At 45.4% G+C, this 21,749-nt stretch overlaps 4 protein-coding genes across 4 annotated transcripts; 1 reads left to right on the plus strand and 3 right to left on the minus strand.

The window, feature by feature from the left end:
• Window positions 1-3,713: 3,713 nt before the first annotated feature.
• On the plus strand, window positions 3,714-11,360 carry C922_02313 (hypothetical protein; the record flags this gene model as incomplete). The annotated part of the gene is made up of 1 exon (XM_008817912.1): window positions 3,714-11,360. The coding sequence occupies one exon, from the start codon at window positions 3,714-3,716 to the stop codon at window positions 11,358-11,360; it is 7,647 nt and encodes a 2,548-aa protein (XP_008816134.1).
• A 1,361-nt stretch (window positions 11,361-12,721) lies between these two features.
• C922_02314 (hypothetical protein) lies at window positions 12,722-13,705 on the minus strand (the record flags this gene model as incomplete). The annotated part of the gene is made up of 5 exons (XM_008817913.1): window positions 12,722-12,832; window positions 12,967-13,023; window positions 13,173-13,211; window positions 13,383-13,533; window positions 13,653-13,705. 5 exons carry the CDS (start codon window positions 13,703-13,705, stop codon window positions 12,722-12,724), a joined length of 411 nt encoding a protein of 136 aa, XP_008816135.1.
• Window positions 13,706-14,551: 846 nt separating this feature from the next.
• C922_02315 (hypothetical protein) lies at window positions 14,552-17,938 on the minus strand (the record flags this gene model as incomplete). The annotated part of the gene is made up of 1 exon (XM_008817914.1): window positions 14,552-17,938. One exon carries the CDS (start codon window positions 17,936-17,938, stop codon window positions 14,552-14,554), a length of 3,387 nt encoding a protein of 1,128 aa, XP_008816136.1.
• Window positions 17,939-19,616: 1,678 nt separating this feature from the next.
• C922_02316 (hypothetical protein) lies at window positions 19,617-21,749 on the minus strand (the record flags this gene model as incomplete). The annotated part of the gene is made up of 1 exon (XM_008817915.1): window positions 19,617-21,749. The coding sequence occupies one exon, from the start codon at window positions 21,747-21,749 to the stop codon at window positions 19,617-19,619; it is 2,133 nt and encodes a 710-aa protein (XP_008816137.1).

Here is a 21,749-nt window from a genome sequence, read left to right on the forward strand (position 1 = left end):
TTTACACACCGTTAGCCTTGAAAATCTACAACTCGAAGTAGAAGTCACAAGTTCATATTAGCATCACAAAGGGGTACAAATTAGACGTTTTTCCACAAAATGGTCGAAGAAATTGAATTCTGTTTGATATTCCTACTGGCATGTAAAAGGGTCATAATAATTATAAGGGCAGTTATTTTCTCTTATCTTAACAAACTGCTCACACGGACAATTTTTTAAAAGGACGCAACTAATTCGCACACAGGTGAAGCATTCTTACAAAAATTGTATGAACAGGCAAGGTAAATTTGGCATTTAAAAAAAAAAAAAAAAAAATCCCTGTGCACACATAGGTACCTTTTAGAACGTGGCTACTTTTTTTTTTTTTTTTTTCTGCATCCACGCTGGCAATGGCACATTTTGAAATGTAGAAATATCGGCTTATAAAGTGGAAGATGCATAACTGAACAAATGTACATATTTTTAACACACATTATTATTCCTCTTGAGTGCGAAAAAGCGTGCATATGCAGGTGTGGGCTTTTTTTTTTTTTTCCAACTTATGTTCTTATTTTACATTGGGCAGTGGCTACTTTTAATTACATGCACCGTTCAGGCGTCTTTTTTGCAAAATGTGCGTACTCGTGCAGAAAGTTGTACATGTAAATCGGGATGACTGCTCCCTTTTTTATGTCCCAATTTCTACTGAAATGGCCAAGGCGGGAAAACGCCAATTTCTGCTTCAATTTCCATAAATTTTTTGCTTTCTTTGCAAATGAGAGGTATGGACGGATTGCTGTTGAGCAGCCTTTCCAAATATTTTGAAAACGCTGGAAAATGCACTTCCTACGTAATGCTCCCAAATTAAAGGGCTACCTTTTCTGAAAAGAGTACAGCGGTTAAAACGTCTGCGTACAAAGCAACTTCGTATCGCTAGAAAGTGCATCCGTTTCGGTTCCTACAAAAGATGCTTCTTTGCCATGTTGCGGCACCACCGCATAGCTATTTTTGCATGATCAAAAGCGACGTTAATCGTGCAGAAAGGCGAGGTCCTCACAGGGAAGCGGGGCGCGGAAGGCGCAAAAGCGAATACATGAATTCCGTATGAACACCGAAAGGTCCAGCACATGGGCGCAAGGTGCTTCACGCGGAATGGACCTTTAGCGGTCATTTAAAGTGGCGACCTGGGGCATTTACTTTTAGCGCTCAAAACGGTTAACAATAGAAAAAATTAAATTAAAATTAAACTAAATTAAACTAAATTAAAGTAAAATAAAGTGAGACGTTACAAAGCATCTCCATAGGAGTGCGCACGTTCCAAGTTTCCCAAAAATTTTATCAAGGGGTCTATGAAAAAGATATCGCTAGACGCACTTCGCACCATATGTGTACACAGATGTGGTGCGCATGCGAGGCGCTAAACGTGGGCTAGGAGAATCATTTGGACTTTTCCAACGTTATATTATAAAATATCATTTTTTTTCTCTCTCTTTCCAGCCTTTGGTGCATCCTTCTGTGTCGAACCCTCCGCGGGGCCATTTCCCTAAAGTGATTTTTTCTCATGGTTCCATTGCTATCCGTAGAAAGCAAAAATGTTATAAACTCAGCGCAGCCGTGTAATGCGCATGTCCATTTTCCCGTTATTTCGAATTTCCCGTTGCGACATTTAGTGGAAGCATCATCTTGTGGGGCGAGATAAAGCAAAATATATGCGAAGGAGTACGTGAAAAAAAAGAGAAAAAATAAAATAAAATAAAACAAAATAAAATAAGTTCATTTTGTGACGTACATGTAGGTGTAGAGGAGCACATGATAGGAAAATTAGCCATCCATGTCATGGAAGGGTTTATGATTCGTATGCTTACGCGAATGTTATTTTAATATTCCGTATTTTGCGCCATCCATTTCGGTACATGTTTCTATGTTATTTTTTCCATTGGGAAATGCTTCTCCACTTCTTCGCCCCCTTTTTTTTTTTTTTCATTTTTTTTTGTTACCCTTTCTGTTTTCATTTTGTCAAATGAAATGTTCACATGTTTACGCTCTGATTTGGTGAGAAATCATCAAAGGTAGGGAAGCCACCTTGGCGCTTTTCCACCCAGACGAGTCATGTGTGATGGTAGGGTATATGCACGAGCAGAATCCTCTGTGCAAGGGGCGCGAAGGGAACTAAGGCGGATTGCGGTTCTTGCGTCTTAAGCCCATCAGTTTGGTGGTCTTCGTGACGTTACCCCATGTCAGGTGCCCCCTCGCCTGCATATTATATTTACATGCATAACTGAATGTTTACATAGGTGCGAACACAGCGGCATATCTACACACATAAGTGCGTACGTGTCCGCACGTACCACTTATCCATACCGCTTATCCATACCGCTTATCCGTGCTGCTTATCCATGCTGCTTATCCGTGCTGCTTATCCATGCTGCTTACCCAAACGGCCTACCCCTACCACCGAACAGAGGGCGCTCCCTCTCCACGCAGAGCCCATGCCTGCAACGTCGGAAGCGCACATTCACCCCTTGGGTTTTACTTAAAAAAAGTCTACTTCTTTAACCCACGCAGAGATGTCCTCTTTATATTATTAAATGTGTAATAATAGAAAGGGACACGAAGGAACTGCAGAAAATGGGTTTTATATGTTCTCTGTTAATTTTACGTGTGTACAGAAATGCATTAATTTAATTATTTTTTTTCTCTCTTTTAAATAAGTTATGATTTCTCCTTTCCCCTTATTGTAATATACGAAGAAAAAAAAAAGGGAAGCACAAAATTCACATATGTGAACATACAATCCATGTAGAAGTCTCTGCAGATGCGCTATCTCGTAACGCAGACGTTGGATGGCTTCCCTTTCGTTTCCAAGTGCAAATACTAAACGCTTAGCATTTTTTTGTTACGTTTTTTTTGCTTCGAATTGTTCGTCCAGCGGAATTTCTCATTCTTTATGCCTGCTTTTTCGATAGCCAATTTTTTTTCATCGTTTTTTTATTGTATCTTTTTTGCCGCGAAACTGTCAGGAGAGATCCATGTTCGCTGCGTACACCTGCGGGGGTCTCTTTTTTAGGAAATTAAAAATAGGAAGCGACATTTCTTATTTCTCTTTTCCAAATTTTTACTCATACGGTGCATCCCCGTTTGGGGTGTGCCAAAACTCATGGGAGTGCTTTCCCAACAGGGGTTGCCTACCAACACAGCACATATTACCTAGTGGTTGTTTTTTGTGCATGCGATTTTGTAACTTAAAAAAAAAAAAAAAAACACACAATACGTACATATATGCGTGCATACGTGAATACCTGTATAATAATAAAATTGTTCAAACGGGGCGGCGCCAATTTTGTGCAGCCAAGAATACCTACGTGGATGTTGAGATAGAATGTACACGTAAGAAGCGACCAGCCTTTAGGAGGGCCATTAAAAAAAATAATATGCAAAAATATATATATATCCAAGTATGTATTTTTTCCCCTCGCTCTTGAGAGAAAAGGGACTGACGGGACGAGTCACACGTGAAAGGGAACCTTACCTTTACATGCGTGTGCATGTGTGTCTGGGGGCGTTAGTAGCTCAGTGCACGCATCCAGCCGCACGCGTCCATCCACACACTTCGACCATTTTGTAACTGATCGGGGAAGAGGCGAGAGCTAGCCAGCAGGACGAGCCGGGTGAAGAAGACGAGTGCTCACCTCGGCCCCTTTGTTAGCATTTCCTCTCTACCCCCCGTTGAAAAAATGTCCTCAAATGGCATCATGAACGGGTGCAGTCAAAATGGAAAAACGAATTTCAGCGTGAATTTCGTGAATAGGAAATTTTCGCCCCTAAGTGGAAAACGTGACGAGGGAGACAGCTCCAACTTTGAGGATGGACGAAGAACACATGGAGTAGACCGCTTATCCAATAACATCACACCGGGGGGGGCCTTGGACGGGGAAATAATTGCACAGAACGGTGAACAGAACTTTAACAACCATACGAATGAGCTTCTTCATCCTCAACATTTACAGGAAACTAATCTTATTAATAGGAAGGAGGAACATGCGAGGCAAAACGCAAAGTTAAATTGGGGGTACCCATTCAAATGGAACAAAACAGAGAATGATCCATGTGGAGAAAATCCAAGGGCAGAAGAAGCGAAGGCAGAGAAATCAGGGGGCGTCTTTCCCCAAATGGCAAATGAATACAATTCAAATGAAGCTAAAACGACAACCGGTAATGGCAATATTTCGCCAAGTAACACAGATCGGTCAAATTCCACTGTTGAGAAAATTTACCTGAACAGGGCAGGCGAAATGGAAGAAAAAAAAAAAAAAAAATCGAGCATATCGAATGTTTTAAACGGTAATGCCAAAAATTGGAGTAACGTAATGAATGGCATAGAATGTAGAAGGTTGATGCCAAATGGAGTGGAGAGCAGTCACCCTGATGAAGCTAAAAAATCGCGAGGCGTGGAAGATATTTCCCCACTCAGCGCTAACAAGCTTAGCGGAAAAATAACGCTCATTGGAAGTGGCGAAAATGATGTGTCCATCGAGACATCTCACAGGAAACAACTTTTACAAAGGGGAAGGCAAACGAACACACACGAAATAGCCATTCCGTTTTTCACATCCCCCATTCCAAAGCCTGAGTGGAAAAGCGACAAATGCATAGACCATCTAAATGGCCACTCCTCCGTTGTCAGTCACACACAAAATGATGGACAGCACCCATTTTACATGGTCAAAGGGGAATTCTCCGCCCTGAAAAAAAGGAATGAAAATATATTGCTCAGCGACAGGGAGGAGGTGATATATTTGAACAATCGGAATGGGGGATTCCAGGACGTGGCGGGGAAAATAGCAAGAATGACCAAAAGGAGTAGCGTAAGGAGTAACGAAAGGTGCAGCGTAAGGAGTAACGAAAGGTGCAGCGTAAGGAGTAACGAAAGGTGTAGCGTAAGGAGTAACGAAAGGAGTAGTGAACGGAGTAGCGAACGGAGTAGCGAACGGAGTAGCGAACGAAGTAGCACAGTCGATGACGTAGACGATGTGGTCAGGAATAGGCCGAGCGGTGAATCAAACCGTGCTCTCCACACCGTAGACAGTGGAGATATTAATCTCCTTCCTCCAAATGACTGGAACGATCTGATGAGCAAACGGGGAAAGGGGCAAAACAATCCACCGAGAAACTGCCCCGACGTTTACACCAACGGAAATCTGACACATAGCGAAAGAGGCTACTCACTTAGCAGCGATAAGAAACAGCAAAGTTTTATGAACCACGTAAGAAGAGACGGTCACGAAGAGGCCATTGTCTACGACATGAAGGAAGAGCAAACATTTGGTGATTCGAGTGATAGAAAGGAAAGGGGCCTCACCGGGAAGGAAAGTATCCCCACCTGTGTGAATCCATTTAACGCACCGAAGCATGTTGCAAAAGCTGCGCCTGAATTGAGAAGAAATCTTGTAGGCCAGAACGGCTTCCTCTCACGCAACGATGTGGTAAAGACGACGGAGAATGACATGACAAGAAAAGACAACACAGCTGAATGTTTATCAAGCGTGCATACCAACTGGGGCACCAGTGAGGGAACCTATAGATCGAATGAGGAAGACAAAATTGTGAATGCGAAAGGAAGCAAAAAAGACGGAATGAAAAGGGCCCCACATGACTGCATTACTTACCTTCTGAACACCCAAAGTGGGAGCCGAGAAAATGGGTTCTTATTAAGCCATTCGTTTGGAGAAGAAAAAAGCTCAGACGAAATTAACCGCCTAAATGGATCCAAACGAGATGGGTGTGTACCCGCTATGGAAGGAAAGGATAAATTGGACAATACGAATGAGACACATATTTGGGGAGAGTTAAGTTGGTCGCGATGCCTGCATCAGGGGAACGAACACCCTCTGTGTGCCTCCCAAAACGATAGCAGCTTTAACCAAATGAATGGAACTTCCCAGGGGGAGGAAGATAACGACATGTGTCACTCCGTGTGTGAAGAAACATCTAAAACAAATGAGAAATCAACTCAGAGAAGTTGCTTTCCCCTCTCTCATCAGAAGACTCCCCCTCTACAGACAAAGAGAGAGAAGTATCAATATGGTGAAGTCAGCACGGAGAAAACACCCGCAGAAGATAAATCCATTTTTAATTACCACGCCGATTGGATGAACCGTTTAGAGAAAGGCAGGGACAAAATGACCAACGGGGAAAGGTACAACATGGGCAGCGTCTACAAAGAGGGTGCATTGACGAATAAGAATGACTGGCTAGAGAACAACCTGCATAGGAATCACCCCCTTTTTCACCCCCCCGGAAAGAGGTGCCCATCGGTAGCTACACCTAACGTGGACACAGCGGGGAAGTTGCCGCACTTGGCGAAGGACGGAAACGCACACACACGCATTGACAGAGGAGGGCCTGAAGAAGTAATGAAAAACGAGGACATTAAAGAAGAAAATAAAAAACAATTTTTTGGATACGCTCAAATGGTTCATCCTTTTCCGGGGGAACAGACAAAGGAGCAGTGCTATGCCCGTCACGATGTGAGTCTAATAGCTGACCCGTTAAGTAGAAAACGAGTGGCCCCCAAATGGCAATGTCAAAACACGGAGGAAAAAAACAGAAAGTGTAATCAAATCGGTGCAGAAGAACTGAGCACCGAGGAAAAGAAAAAATCTCCTCAGGACAACTCTCCTTTTTTTTCGAATCGAAATGGGCCACATACTGAGAGCGCTCCTAATGCAAAGGAAGAGCATACTTATGGAGACGTCTCAAAATGGGAAGAGGCCAACCGGAACGAAATGGAAAACCTATCCAAATGGATTTCTAACCCAAATAACCTCCAAGGAGGACTTCATTTTGGACACATCCACTCCATTCACGGGAGTGGGCAAAGCTTGAAAAGGGGGAGGGAAGAAATTTTAAATCGAAAAATGGCTAGCCAGCTAGCCAATGGGGTACACCCAACTGGTTATAACAACAACCTCGTTCTTGGAAGAAATTCTCACGTGACCCCACACATGAGTGGATTTTCTGATCCCACTCCTCTGAGGGGAGTTTTCTCCGGGGTGACCCCTTCTTCCATTTGGAGAAGAGCCACTGACCAGGTGAGGACAGGCAGGCTCATCCCCGTCGGAGAAGAATATATGAGCAGCAGTCCCAATGAAACAGTCTACGACGATGTGAGGAGAATGTGCGGGGAAGCCTACAACCAGGAAGGACGGAATAGTCATACGGGGAACAGCAACGACACTCCTAATGCACTGCGAGGAAATAATCCTCCGCACGGCGCATACTCCATAGGGAGTAACGAAGAAAGAAGAGACATCCGCAGTGGTGCAAATGTAGACTACCTGAACAATTCAGGCGAAAAAGGAGAGGGTGTCCCCAAATCGGAAATTAAGCATGGACGCAGTTTGTGCGATGAGGCGGGTGAACCGGGCGAAGCGGACGACGCAGATGACGCGGCTGATCCAGCTGATGAGGAAGTTTGCAGATTGATGGAAGCTCTCCCGTTCGGGAGAGACAAAAAGGAGGTCGCTGAAGAGCGTGAGGAAGGAAGAAAAGACAGGCATGTCCATATTGATGGTGAGTCAGTCGTACATGCATATGCAGAGAGACGCGATTATGACGCTTTACGGGGTGAGCAAGACCTTCTAGAAGGAATGAAAGAACAACAGGGCCGTGCCGCCCCTAATCCGAACGACCACTACAGGTGGAAGCTGTGCCATGTAAGATACCCAGAAGATATCAACTTTACGAAGGCCTTTTTCTTTACCTTCCAAAATGACATATACATTTATGGGGCACGCAAAAATAACTTCGTCATTCCGGATCTGCTGTTTCGGATTCGCGAGAATGAAATCGAATCTGTGCACACTAGGGGGACCGCTCCGAAGCTGTATGTGAAGGTTTACTTTGCCATCGAGGAGGGGGACATGAGCGGCACGGTTCGCAGTGTTGCCGGTGTTAGCGGCATGCCAAACGGTGGATGCCTTAATGTGAGTGGTATTGCCCAACCGACCAAAAGCTTCTACATCTGGGGGGCCAACGAAAAGAGGCAACTGGACCTGTACACTGTGTACAGACTAGACTTGTGCCGCCTCGAATGGCAGGAGATAAAAATCACCTATAACAGAAATCTGAACGTATGGAGGGAGGATTTCTCCCTCATACTGATAAAGGATTGTCTGTACATGTACGGAGGAGTTGTCTTCAAAGATGGAGAGTGGATCTGCTGTGACGAATTATGGATGTGCGACACGGGCAGGAGGAAGTGGCAGATGATAACTCTGGGGGGAGGCACCCATGAGAACGACACTACTCAGAAGGGGGCAAATTCATTTTTCATTTTTCCCCGAAGCGACGTGGATAAACTTCTTACCAATTCGGGAAAATCATCTTCAAAGGGTAGCCTTCTTGAGGAGGGGAAGAGGGATGCAAATAACAAAGGAACGGATGCAGAGGGGGAAGTAAGTCCTAGCAAGTCCACTGCCACACCTTATGAGGAGAAGGAACCCAGCAGAAGAGCAGGCCACCTCTGCGTTGTGCACAAAAATAGGATGTACATTCACGGTGGAACTAATATGACCGAAGAAAAATCCGATTTCTACTTTTTCGATCTGGCAAAAAATAAATGGTTCGAGGTTGTTCCACATGGAGAGATCGTCCCCTCCAAGAGGTATGGCCACTCCGGAATTGTGATAAAAAACAAACTGTATATGTATGGTGGGTTCACAAAAAAGCTCAATGGGAGGAACTGCCTCAACAACGATATATTCGAGTATGACTTCCTGAAGAATACATGGAGGCAGGTCTTCACCATTGGAGATTTAATTTATCTAAAACGTTGTCTTAATGGAAAGGAAAAGGAATATTACCTTCGATTTGTGAAGTTGCTTGTGATGAGAAGGTACTACAAGGGTGCTAGTAGAAGCCGTTTTCCAGACGTGGGTGCCGATAAATCGCTGAGTGGCATCTCCCCTGGGGACTGGACCCAAAATGGAAGAGAAGAAGGGCAAGCCAATGGGAAGAAGAAAGACGCTGCTAAGTTTGCACTTGGTAAGGAACACCCACATACGAAGCTGCATGCAAACTTCCTACACATCGAAGAAACTCCCCCTTACAGTGAAGCCATCATCCCGCACAACATTTTCCGAAACAGGTGCCTCTACTTTAATGGCTCTCTGTACCTCCTCGGGGGATGCGGGCTCGACAATCATTTCGAGAGAAGCCAGGAGAACAACTTCTTCCTCCACTATGAAAGTGTCTTTAAAATGAAAATTGAACAATCCTATGTGCGATGCTTTGCACATTATCTCTCCCACATGGATGCATTTTTTGGGGACCTCATAGCGAAGGAGGAGATGGCGCTACATCAGTGGCTGCAACGGGGAGGAAACGTAAAAGAGGACACTGCTTCTCAGCATCTGACAACTACGCACAAGGACTTACATCACTTGTGGAGCCAACTGAATGGAGACAAAGGGACTTTCATCACCTCAGGGGGATCATACCCGAAGGATCTACCGTCTGCTATTAACCAAATTGATCATATGTTAAGAGAAATTTCGACCGGTTTGCTGTGTTCGAAAGTTAACGAGGAGAACAACCTCGAGGGGGGGCACATGAGCGAAGGCACATCGACAGAAGGGATGGTGGTACACTCAGCACTGACCAACGGAGAACTAACGAACTGTGCGGAGAAGACGAACCAAACAAACCACTTGGGAGAGGCCTTTCCGCTCTGCCAAAGGGAAAAAATGTTCCAACTGCTTACCTGGCTGATCGACCTATATCACAGTGATGTCTGCGCTGATGAAATTGTCACTGCTAACGAGGGGGGGCAGTGCCATGTGTCGAACCTTTTGCTGGAAAAGGGGCCTGCTGTGGGGCTAGAATCGGACTGCGCTTCGCCTGATTTGTTCGCAAAAGGTGGGACAGACGAGATTGGCAGTTTGGACGTGGGAGCTTCTAACGTGAGCACTTCTAGTACGCGCGGCGAGGTGGGAAGCCGCCCGAGGGAAAATAAGCAGGGGGAACCGCGTCCCTCTGCCAACTCGAAGGAGGCCACAAATGCTCACGCAGAGGACGCACAGAGCGGGAGACCCCCTCGCACAGCAGAAGCTGCTAAAGAACGGGGTCTAAGTGGAGAGTGTTTCCAAGAAAGTAACTTGCCGTCTGATCGATTTGGAAAAAGGGACAGAGGGAGATGTATTGCACCCCTTGACGAAGCATCGAAAGTTGATTCTCTGGAGGGCTGCCCCTGTGGAGAGCTCCCCACACCATCGCGTGATGCGCGTGATGCGCACTATGACAGCGCCGACAGAAGCGGCCAAAAGAGCACCCAGAGCAGCAATGGGGAGAGAAACGAAAGAAAAAGAGTACAACCAAGGAATCACTTCCCAGAGGGGCATAAAGAAGGCGTCCGGTCTGTCCTCCCCGAGGAAGAGCACAATCCGAAAGACCAACATGTGTGTGATGAGAACGATCTGCGTTTTAGCGAAGGTGACAGATGGGGTGACCATTTTGAGGTGCAGAAGGAAGTTATTAGTTTAGGGGCAGACGAATTCTCCAGGCACCTCCGCGGCAACACATACCTCATCTCAGATTATCTCCCCGACAGCAATCACATATATCTGAACATGGACAAGTCAATCATCTACAATTACCTGCAACACTTTAACGACCTCACAGATGACAGATATTCCATTAAAATGAAAATCAGGAGAAACGAGATTTATAAGCTTATTTACACATACACGAAAAGTGTCGAGATTCAGAATAGTGTATGCTTTAAGATGCTAGAGAGGTTGGAAGGTCAGGCTAGGCAGCTGCTTGCTGGAAAGGAACATGATACAGATGGGGCAAATCGAAGGAGAAGTGGTGCAGAGTACTTCGCGTCAGATGAAGGAGAAGAATCCAGTAAGAAGCAGCACCTCCCATTCAGCGAAGACAACTTCGAGTCGCTGCAAAACGAACACGGACACTTAAAAAAAAAAATGAAATACTTTTGCAACATGGCCAATATATACTCCATAAAAATTAACAAGCTAATTTTGTACATCAGGATTTTGGAGCAGAAATATGAATACGTGATGAACTGCTTGCTCAAGTTGAAGTCAGTTCTGTTTAGGGGGGACATTCCGAGGGAGGCGTGCAGACGTTTAGACGACCATTTGGAGGACCATTTGGCAGGTCACCTGGGCGACAACCACGCAGACCACCTCGGCCACCAGTGCGGGGATCACCTGGATGACCACTTGGGGAGATTCTTCGCCGAAGATACCTTCTTTGTGCATGAGCAGAATGGCCATTTTTCCAGCTGCGATTATGGGAAGCGCGCAAGTGATGATGGCAAAGATGGTGGGCAGCTCAATTTGGGGAGTTACCTCTGAATGGGCCTGTGGAAGGGAGGCCCGTCTCGGAGTGGGGAGGGGGGGCACTCCGACGTCCATTGCGACCTGTGCGAGATGATAACCTGTGCCACGTGGCTTTGTTGTCCTCAAAAGGGATATTCCTCGGTAGAGGGCCGCTCAGTCCGCCGCACGGCCTCTAACAAAGCACACACTTCCATACCACAACACACCCTGGCGAATGAGCTCCGCGCACCACACATGTCTTTGTGAGAGATTTAAATGTACTCCCTTTATATATAAACACCCTTTCTTCAAGTGCTCCCTCGGAAGCCCAAAATGTTGGCAGTCACTCCAATCCCGTGGATCGCTAACCCCAAAGGTATCACTGATTGATGCGAAGACGAAATGCTCATTTTTTTCACCGAGAATGTCCCCCTTAATCCGCCCAACTGTGTTTAAAAAAAAAGGGAGAAATTTTCGAAAATATTTGCTTCCCGCGTTGCCCCCCCTTTCTGCATATTCACTACCGCTCAAAAGTGAGATCGTTTTGTTCCTTTTGGGATGGATCACATCGCCACATTTTTGTTACTCCAGAGTGGGGGCAGTTCGCCAGGTTAGCTATTAGCTGTTACCTCCTATCGGTTACCCGTGGGGGGGTATTTTCTTTTTTGTTTCCCATTAAGCTGAGCCCCCGGGGCGCGTCTGCTTCGCCTTCCCAAGATATATACGCTCATTGATGCGGCTCAAAGAGCGGGGACGTATTTTTTTTTTCCATCCACCCATCCATGAGATGGTAAACATATGTATGTACGTTTGAAAGGGTTGCGGCTGATCTGATCCTTCCCGCTGCTGACGCCTTAACGCACAAATTAGACACTGTTCCGGGGCGCGAAAATGACCCAGAAATTATTTCATAATTGTGAAGAAAAGATGGGAGAACTCACTGTACGTCACGAAAAAGAGAAAAAAAGGAAAAGAGCAAAAAAGAAATGAAACAAATGCACAGTTCCGTGAGTACCTTAGGTTAAGCAACACACACGCGTAAGTAATGCACACGAGGGGAATATCTCCATGGGATGATAAAATAAAGGTACAGCTAACTGCGAACCGGTGAATGGACAATGGGCAGAGGTATACAAGGGAGAAGTCCTCAAGGGATGTAAATCTCCTGCTACGCCGCTGTTAAAAGAGGGAGTCAGGCATGGGGAACAATTTCCCAAAAAGATCACAGTTGAAGTGATACGATGTGGTATATCGCAGGAGGGGAGTACTTAACTGAGGAGTCTCTTCAAATGGGTGACTACTACAAAAGGAGATGGGGGCTACTTCCGATGGGCTGACCATATCACTTTGTTTACCCCCCCCCTGAGAATGATCTCATTTATGTTGTACTGCTCCTCCTACCGTTTTTCTGACGTGGAATAGGCCGCCGTACAATCGTGCAGCCACAGCATAGGGACTTTGTGGCTCCACCTCTGGTCTTCACTCTTTAAAAAATCCTCCAAGTTGTGCTGCAAAGGGGGGGGTAAAAAAAAAGGAGGCATTTTTTACAATTCAGTTATCTTGTTTTTCATCTTTTCCCCCACTTTGGGATAACTTTCCACACAGTCTCGAATCGCCTTCTCAGATTTGCTCAATTTGTAACCTTCCCGATCATCTCCAAATCGCTTTGCAGAAGGTAGAGGGAAAGGAAAAAATTCAACTCCTCCTTTTTCTGTTTCAGAAGGGGGTAAAGTGTGCACGTGTCGGTCTACCTATGTGGACAAGTGTGTACACATATGCACGAGGGCGAGACATCACTTGGGGGACACAACCCCGACGCGCCGCTTAGCGCAGCATTCTGTTTGTTACCAGCTCTGCGAAGCGTGAACTGCATCTGGGATTTATTTCCTGCGGTATTACGGCGAGGTGGAAAAGGGAACAAGTCACCATGTGGAAAGTCGCTATGTGGAACGTCACCACGTGGGAAACTCCGCCGAGGAGTAAGCTCCATGTGGAGGGGGTGCTTCCCTCGCCACACTTGCCATGCCTCCCCACTCCTCGTGACTGCTACTTTTTTACCCAAATTGCCAAGTTAAAGGGAGCTTTCTCCCCGCATGCCCATTTGCTCATCCCGTTTGGGCTGCCTAAATTTTTATGATTCTTCTCCTTGGGAAGCCTTCTCCTAGGAGTCTCTTCTTTGTAGTCGTAGCAGAAGTTCTGGCTGTTCACGCTGCAGGAGGGCGGCAAATGGTGAGGAAATGTCGAGCAAATGGTGAGCGAATGGCGAGCAAATGGTGAGGAAAGGAAGGATCAGGACGATCATGCAAGAGGGGTCTTTTTCTTATGTACTCATTTTCCCCTTCGAACAGAATAAGCTGCTCAGCATGAGACTCTTCCTTCATGTCTCCCTTGGCAGTTTTATTGTCTTCAGTTAGAGAGAAGTTGCGAGGAATTATAAGAATCACTCCACATTCTTTGTCCTTCGTCTCTTATCGCTTTTTTTTCGGGACGAAATGTCTACAACGTTGTGTTTCCATTTGTTTATATATTTCACCTCAGCAGTTGTGTGAAAAAAAAATTATTTTCCAGCAAGCCAAAATGATGGCACAAAAAAAAAAAAAAAAAATAGCGAAAAATAGCGAAAAATAGCGAAAAATAGCGAAAAATAGCGAAAAATAGAAAAAAATAGCGAAAAAGTAAGCAAATAAATTAGCAAAATGTGGAAGCAAATACATAAATGCTCAAATGGACGAGCAGCCAACAGGACGAAAGAACAGAGCTTAACTGGCACGGGGGGAGAACAAATCTGCCGTAAAATTATGCCGCGCGGGGGGACTCCCCTGAAACATCAAGCGGCATGCATACTCCAGCAAATGGCCACATAAAAAATACAAACTGGCGCAAACTGCTATAGAATGGCATGAAATGGCACAAACTGGTACAGAATGGCACGAAATGACATGAAATGGCACAAACAGGCACAATGTGTCAAATGCTCGGTGGGTTATCCCTTGCATGGCCTTATGGCATCTCCGAGCAGCACACAACATGAAAGCAGGTGGAAGACATGTCCCCATGAACGGAAAAAAGGAAGAAGTAAAATGAACTAAAATGAAGTAACATGAAGTAAAAGCGTTAATTTTAAAAAATTCATCACCCATTTTGTGTTCGCCTAGTTCTGCGGGGTGGAAAACATGACGTACACTCTCACATCGTGCCGCTCGCACGTTATCAATAGGGGCAGCGGCTCAGAATATGTCTGGTGTGTCGGTGAAGAGCCCCTTCTCCTTCGCGACCCAGTACTCATTGTTGAAGAGGTACATATCCCTGTCCTTATAAATGGGGTCCTTATGTTTGTAAAACCATTTTGGCTTGTAGGTGTCTTTCTTCCCCGCGTATTTCTTCCAGTTCGCCCGCTGTTTGTTTTCAAGTCTCTGTTTTTCACTCATGGAAATTTCAATATCTCCATTTTCGTAACTCCTCTGATCGGGCCTAAATCTGCTGTCCGTGCAGGCAATAGCTGCCCCCTTGGAAGGATCATATTCGGGAGTTATCTCGTTCAATTCCACGGTCATATTGTTAAACCCGTAGTATATTTCACTATGTTTGGGCCTTTTGGTGGCCCTCCACACACACACACCGTTTAGGACATCCACATTGTTCTCATAAAACTGCCAGTCAATGTTGTTAATAAACTCATTCAAAGCATTTCTATTAAAATGGCTACTATTTTCCGATCCATCGGCATTGAAAAAGTAGGAATCGTATTCCTGTTTTTTTAAATGTTTCACATAAGCTATGTTAATTTCTTGTGACCACTTTCCGTATAGATAAAAAATGATATTTTTGTGTCGATCACATATGACTCCTCTTACTTTATGAATTTCGTTTTCAAACCATCCCTTGCGAATGTAACTGACGATGGAGAAATCGCCATTGTTGTGGTTTCGTATGAGAATGTTTCCATGCAGCTCCACCCACAACTTTCCAAAAATGATGTTGTGTATTATCATGTTGGCTCTTTGATACGTGTAATGCTCGTGGCCGTACTCGGGGGAGTCTGCGTCTGGCAAAGGGACACGTCTCTGTGGACTGCCGCTACGTGGATGGCCTTTATGTGGATCGCCTTTATGTGGACTGCCGCTACGTGGATGGCCTTTATGTGGATCGCCTTTATGTGGACTGCCGCTACGTGGATGGCCTTTATGTGGATCGCCTTTATGTGGACTGCCGCCAGATGGACCGCTTCTATGCGGACTGGCCCTCTCATGGCCAAATTGTGCACTGTGTGTATCTCTATCCTCGCTGCTCCTCTTGGTCGAGGGGCACGTCCGCACTTCACATTCGTCAAGGTTGGCATCCTCCGCGGAACGGAAGAAATGATTCTTATTCAAATTTGCACATCCGTCTGTGTGCCTTTCTTCCCCAGTGGGACAATTTACCCTCTTCTGATACCTCAGGATGAGGTGACTGGCCCCTGGAATGGTGACTTCGACTGACTTCCCCGAAATCTGCACATTGACCGTTATGCTGGAAAAATTTGTCATGTACTCATTGTGGCAGTGGTATGCCGTGATAGGGGGGTGATGGACTACCTGCTCTGAGATGAAGAAGAATCTCCTGTGTGTCAGCTCGTATGTTTCTCCCAACAACGGATTGAATGGCTTAAACGTTCGACCGATCACGGAAGCGTAAGGAGATATGGTAAAGGCGGTCACGTATGCAAGCCTACTAGTACTTTCGACTTCTCTAGAGGCGCGCTGGAGCAGATACACGTATTGGAAATCTTCTGCCAGTCTTTGCAAAAATGAGGAGGGTTCATTCAGATAAATGGGCATCCCTATACGGGAGAGATCCTTCCCGATGCAATCCTTCAACAGGGACCACATGCTGATTTTTATGTCTGTTCGTGGACTTGGAAGTTTGGTTCTCCTCTTAATTTTGCTGTCTGTGTATATATCGATTTGGTTAAAATTCAGGCATTTTATATTTCCTTCTCTGCACAGTTGGATTAGGTGCAAGTCGTTTGGATTCGCCTCGTTCGTCTTGCTCATCTCGTCGGTGTGGTTCTTCACTGGGGCGACTTTCCCTTCTGTGTGTACATCCAACTGGAAGTGCTCCTCTACCGTTTCGCTCTTTCCTGCATCATCTGTATGGAGTGTTGATGGGCGGATGGGGGGCACTTGTTCTTCTTCTTCTTCTTTTTTTTCTTCTTCTTCTTCCTCCTCCTCCGATTTGTTCTCCTCTTCGAGTGATCCTCCACGGGTAAGACGTTTATCGTAAGTTCCCCCACAGTTGGCATGCCTATGCTGTCCCCCTTCCGGTGTGCTCTTCTCCCGCGCCGCTTCCCTGGAGAGCGGGTCACCAGCTGGAGCAACATTGAGGGGGACATTTTCCTCCTCACAAAATGACTCATCATCGCAGTCGAAAAACATGTCTTCATTTTCTTCCTCCTCACTCTGCTGATTATTTACGTACAAGTTAAATTTCTCCAAATGATTTCTTACCTTATCTTGTAACTCAATGAACCTTCTCCTGTCTTGCGATTTCTCCAGGAAATAATTCTGCTTGGCTAGCAGTTTCAACGATTTGTTCATGCATTTCAATTGCACGTTTTCTTCCTTTAAGAGCATCTCCGTGCAGCTGATGTATTTCTCAATCACAGCATCTATGCAGTCAATAGAGTTGCTCAGTTGGTAAAGTACAGGCGCCACTTTGTTATAGCTCACTTTGTAGTCGGCGTCCAATTTGATCTCCCTCAGAATGGAATTCGCCTCATTAAGTTGTGAATTTTTTATCAAGTCAGTGGTAATTTCCTTTAACGACACGATATTTTCCATAAGACAGAGGGTTGGACTTTTGTCTTCGAAATCGGTGGAGCTGATAAACACTTCGTCTAGGTTGATCTTTTTCATTCCCTGCGTCTTTACAGTTACTTCCCCCTGATCGAATGCGACACAGGAGGAAGTTTTGTCTAGTTTGCCCGTCCCTTCTGCTTTCCCATTTGGACACTTCACCCCGTGTTTGTCCTGATCGGCGTGGCTCTTCAGACCGCTTCTCTCCTCGCCAACAGAGCTGATTGTTCTACTCTTACCCAAATCATTATTGTTCTTTATGATTTTCCATATAAACTCCGAATTTGTCGACACATTAAAATTGTTCACGTCTATGTACCCCTTCTTGTTTTGTCTTCCCCGCAGATAATTCAGTTGTGCCTTTTTAAAAGATATGTACCATTTGTGTTTGTCTTCCGGGAAGTCTGCCTTCAGGTAGAGGATGCCCTGCTCCGTTGTATCAATCTCAAAGTGTAGTGGATCATCAGGGCACACTTTTATTTTGCAATGCGACAAACCAAAGGTCTCCTTTGTTGGAGAAAATTTATCTATGGAGTATCTTAATATGCCATTTTCCAAAACGAAGTATCTCGGCCTGTAACTGCCGATGATGTTTGTCCACTTGTTTAGCCACCCTTCGTGAATTATTCTCCTATCTCTGTTGTATCTGTGGGAGGGGGCTCCCCCCACATTCTGCGTGCCCCCGCCGTTGCTGCCTCGGGACTCTTCTGCACTGGTGCTCGCAAGGGAGTTCTTCTTCTCGCTGAACAGTTTTAGGTTTAGATATTTCCCCCCCAGCATGGTTCTCTGTGTTTGTACGGGTGGGAGCGGCGTTTTTAGGGGTGTCCGCTGCGTTTGTACGGGTCTGCTCCGCGTCTGGCTCGTCACTTCACCCTTCCACCCCCCCCTTGGACCCCTTCCCTCACACTTTCCCAGCTCCACTCACGCGCATCACTCGGAAGGAGTTGAGCACACCCAGACGTTCAGCGGGTCCCAACTAGAACAACTATATTTCGGGAAATAGGAAAAAGCAGGTGCCTTCTTTTTGCTTCCATCGAATGGGCAAGAGGCCCCTAACCGAGTTGTGCATAGGTGTTTATGGCTTCTGATACCACGACAGTTTCCCCTTTCGGCGTGTGTGTGGCGCAGGTAATGTTGCCAATGCCGCTCGGCGGTTGTTCGATGAGTGGGAGTAGTGAGCGAAGTAAGCAGCAGCGTAACCAGAGGAATAATCAGCGCAGTGTCTGCGTGGTACAAAAACCAACCTGCGAGAACAGCATGCACATGTAAAAGGTGTGAAAAAGAAATTGGGCATGAAAATAAGCCCACAGACATAATTCCATGCGAAAATGGGGCAGAGTAACTCCTTAGCCGTTCTTTTTTTGCAATTTGTTTTGGAGCACACCGGGGAAGGAAATATGAAGAGAAGGAGGCAGATCAGCGAGGGAAAGCGGAGGTGAGTCGAAAAAAGTGGCTAGGAAAAATTGCCCACATATGCGCATATATATAAGCGAGGGCGGAAATAGAAGAAGAAAAAAAAACCGAACAGACATAAACACACTGAGGAACGGATGAGTAAAAAAAACAATAACGAAAGGAACAACCCTTTTTTTTTATACTACTTTTAAAATGCGAGCGTGGAAGCGATTCTTTCGAAGGCCGGCAAGTGTAACTTCAAGGAAATTGGCCCACGCGTCGAGGAAAATTATACCAGGCGAGGCGATGCAAAGTGAAGCAAAACATACAAGGGAGAACTCGAATAGAGGGGCTAAGCGGCAGCAGCAAATGTGAAAGGCGGCCTTCCCCGGAAAGCCGAACAGGAGATCGAGGGGGGCGCGGTTTGCGCGTTGCTCAAAAAAGGAAAGAAAAAAATTATTTTGCTTCGTTCTTCTTGGCCTTCCCTGGTGTGGCTTGGGCTTCCCGGCCATCGAGTCCATCCTACGCGTAGTGGACCATCGGCGGATTTTCTTAATCTCCCCCTATAGGAAGGCATAACCTATTTTGCAACAACGTAAAAATGTCCCCTTCCCGTCACGGCGGCAAACTCCAAAGGGGAAGAAACCCCCCTTTGCCGTAAAATTCTGCCATCATGTGAGCTGGCATAGCTACGCACCTTTACAACTGAATCAACGCGGAAACATCTTCACCATTTTGACAAAAAAGGAAAAAAGGGAACTTTACATAGTCCCCCCTCCCCCTCCTTACGAAACAAACCGGACCAAAGCAACGTCAGCAGTTGGACAAGAAAAAAAAAAAAAGTAATAACATAACTGTTAATAAGGCATTCTTGGGGAAGTATAATCCCGGCCACACCTCACCACTGCTGTTTTGCGGCATTAAAACGTGGGATAGGCATCGCGTGTAACGATCCAATTTATGTCTTAATTGTAGACTCGAGGGGGTACGTGACCCAATATGTGTGCGTTTGTACATGCATGTGGTTATACATATGTATATATATATGTGTAGACTTCACCCATCAGGGAGATATGCTCACTCGGTGGGTGAGGGCGCGCTCGCGCCTAGAGCGAGTGCCTCGTTTAAAGCCGTTTTTCAGAACCGACTTGGGATGGGGCCCCTTCGCAAGTATCTCTCGGCAGTAAGTCTTGGTGAGACGCCTATACTGATGCGAAGCCGTCCTGACGTAAAAGAGACTGGGGCATATTTGGGACAGGCGACTGGAGCAGGTATTTCTCTTGTCCCGAAATTTCTTTATCCGACAGTACATAATAAAGAAGAAAAAGAAAAAAATGATCAACGATGGGACGATAGCTGCTATGAAGAGAACAACATAGTGGTATTTAAAATGTCTGCAAATAGTGCAGTTAATCGATTTTGGAATCTCCTTCGTTCTGTCGACAAGATAATATATAACGTTAAAGTAGGTACTTTTATTTATCTCTTTAATTATTTCCTTAGTGGATGTATAGGCCAAATTCTGTGTGTCTTTCTTCTTGGAATATAATTTTATGTGTGCAACAGTTTCTTCCGATTTCATTTTGATGATGACGTTGCTGATTAAGTTGTTGTCTACGCCTTCACCAAATTGACCCACAACTTTTATAATGTCTGTGTGTTTATGTTTTATACATGCTCCGTAAAAATGGAGAGAATATAGGGTATTAAATTCTTTTGTATATTTCGAAAGAAATTTTTTCACATGTTTGAAGCGAAATTTAACCTTCCCCTTTATCCGTAAGAATATGTGCAAGGATATATCTTCATATTTTTTTTCTTCATCTTTTATTTGAGCATTCTTATCGTAACCGAACAGATATTTTGCCATGACGAAGGTTGGCTTTGTGTAGTACCCCCCAAAATTCTCATTGTACAAAAAATGGTCTATCAAAATGTTGTAAACATTTTCTATGGTCAGCTGAACATCGCATGAGTCGTCTTCGATCCTATTTTGCGCTTCCCCCTTATTCGTTATTAAAACTTGCACTACAATTTTGTCCCTGTTTGTCTCTACGTGGAAGTAGTTTTCTGGGATGTCCTCCGCTGTGCCGCTAGAATCGCTGTCGTCATCGTGTCGGTCACTCTGGGTGGGTGCTGCACCTGGTGGGGTTTCTTCCAACTTGCTCATCACGCCATCCCAGTGGGAAGTCCACATCTTGTCCTCGCCGCTCGTCCGATAGCCCACAACATGCAGCTGGGGCAAGCACACCCGGGTGTATTTGTCAATTATGAAGGCCAAGTTTGCGTGCCCGAGGTAGCTGGGGTACAGGGCGTGTATGAATTCTTCCAGAATGTGCTTCAATTCGGCCTCAATGGTGTAAAGATCTTCCTGCTGGAGCGTGACGACATCGCCATGAGCACGGGCAGCGGCACCCGCGTTTGCATTTGCGTTTGCCTCTTCGTTTTTGTTTTCCTTTGCGCCTTCGCCAGGGGGGTGATTCCTCTCCAGCGACACGTACAACAATATGCCACCTTTATTAACGGACAATTTGTACCGCATAATTTTTCGTAAAAAGTTCAGGCTCATCCACTGGTTTAAGGTATTCTCGTACACGCACTTAACCATGTTTCTTTTTTCCGCCTCGTCCAGCGATTGATAGCTAGCCACTATCGCCACGTAGAGTATGTCTAGGAGGAGGTGGGCTTTCTTGGAACTTTCGCTGGAGTTATATATTTGCTCATTCGGGAAGGGGACCATCGCCAGGACGTTTCTTTTGTGCCTCCCGTTTTCCACACTCTTAAGCATTTCTCTCTCAACTTCCCTTTCTATTTCTTCATCCACTTCATTTTTTTCGTAGATCTTCCTGTACTGCTCTTGAGATATGAATTTAATTTCATTGTACAGGGTCATGTACACATCGTCGCTTTTTTGGTTTATCCCAAATTGGATCAACTCTATCGTCCTCACCACGTCATCCAAGGTCATGTCTCTTTTTAGAAAATTCGCTTTTGTGAGGAACTTCATAAACACTAAGCGGAAAAAGTGATAGTCATCCTGGGTAAACGTTTTGGACAGCTTATTATTGTAGAACTTCTTTACGAAGAAGTTGTCTTCTTTTTTGATGTTGCTTCTTTGGAGGATGGATCCTCCTATCCCTTCATGCAGAAGGGCCACCACGCAGTAGAGGATGCAGAGCAGGACCTCTTTACCCAT

This window comes from Plasmodium inui (genome assembly GCF_000524495.1).
Source record: "Plasmodium inui San Antonio 1 unplaced genomic scaffold supercont1.8, whole genome shotgun sequence".
Classification (NCBI taxonomy): domain Eukaryota; phylum Apicomplexa; class Aconoidasida; order Haemosporida; family Plasmodiidae; genus Plasmodium; species Plasmodium inui.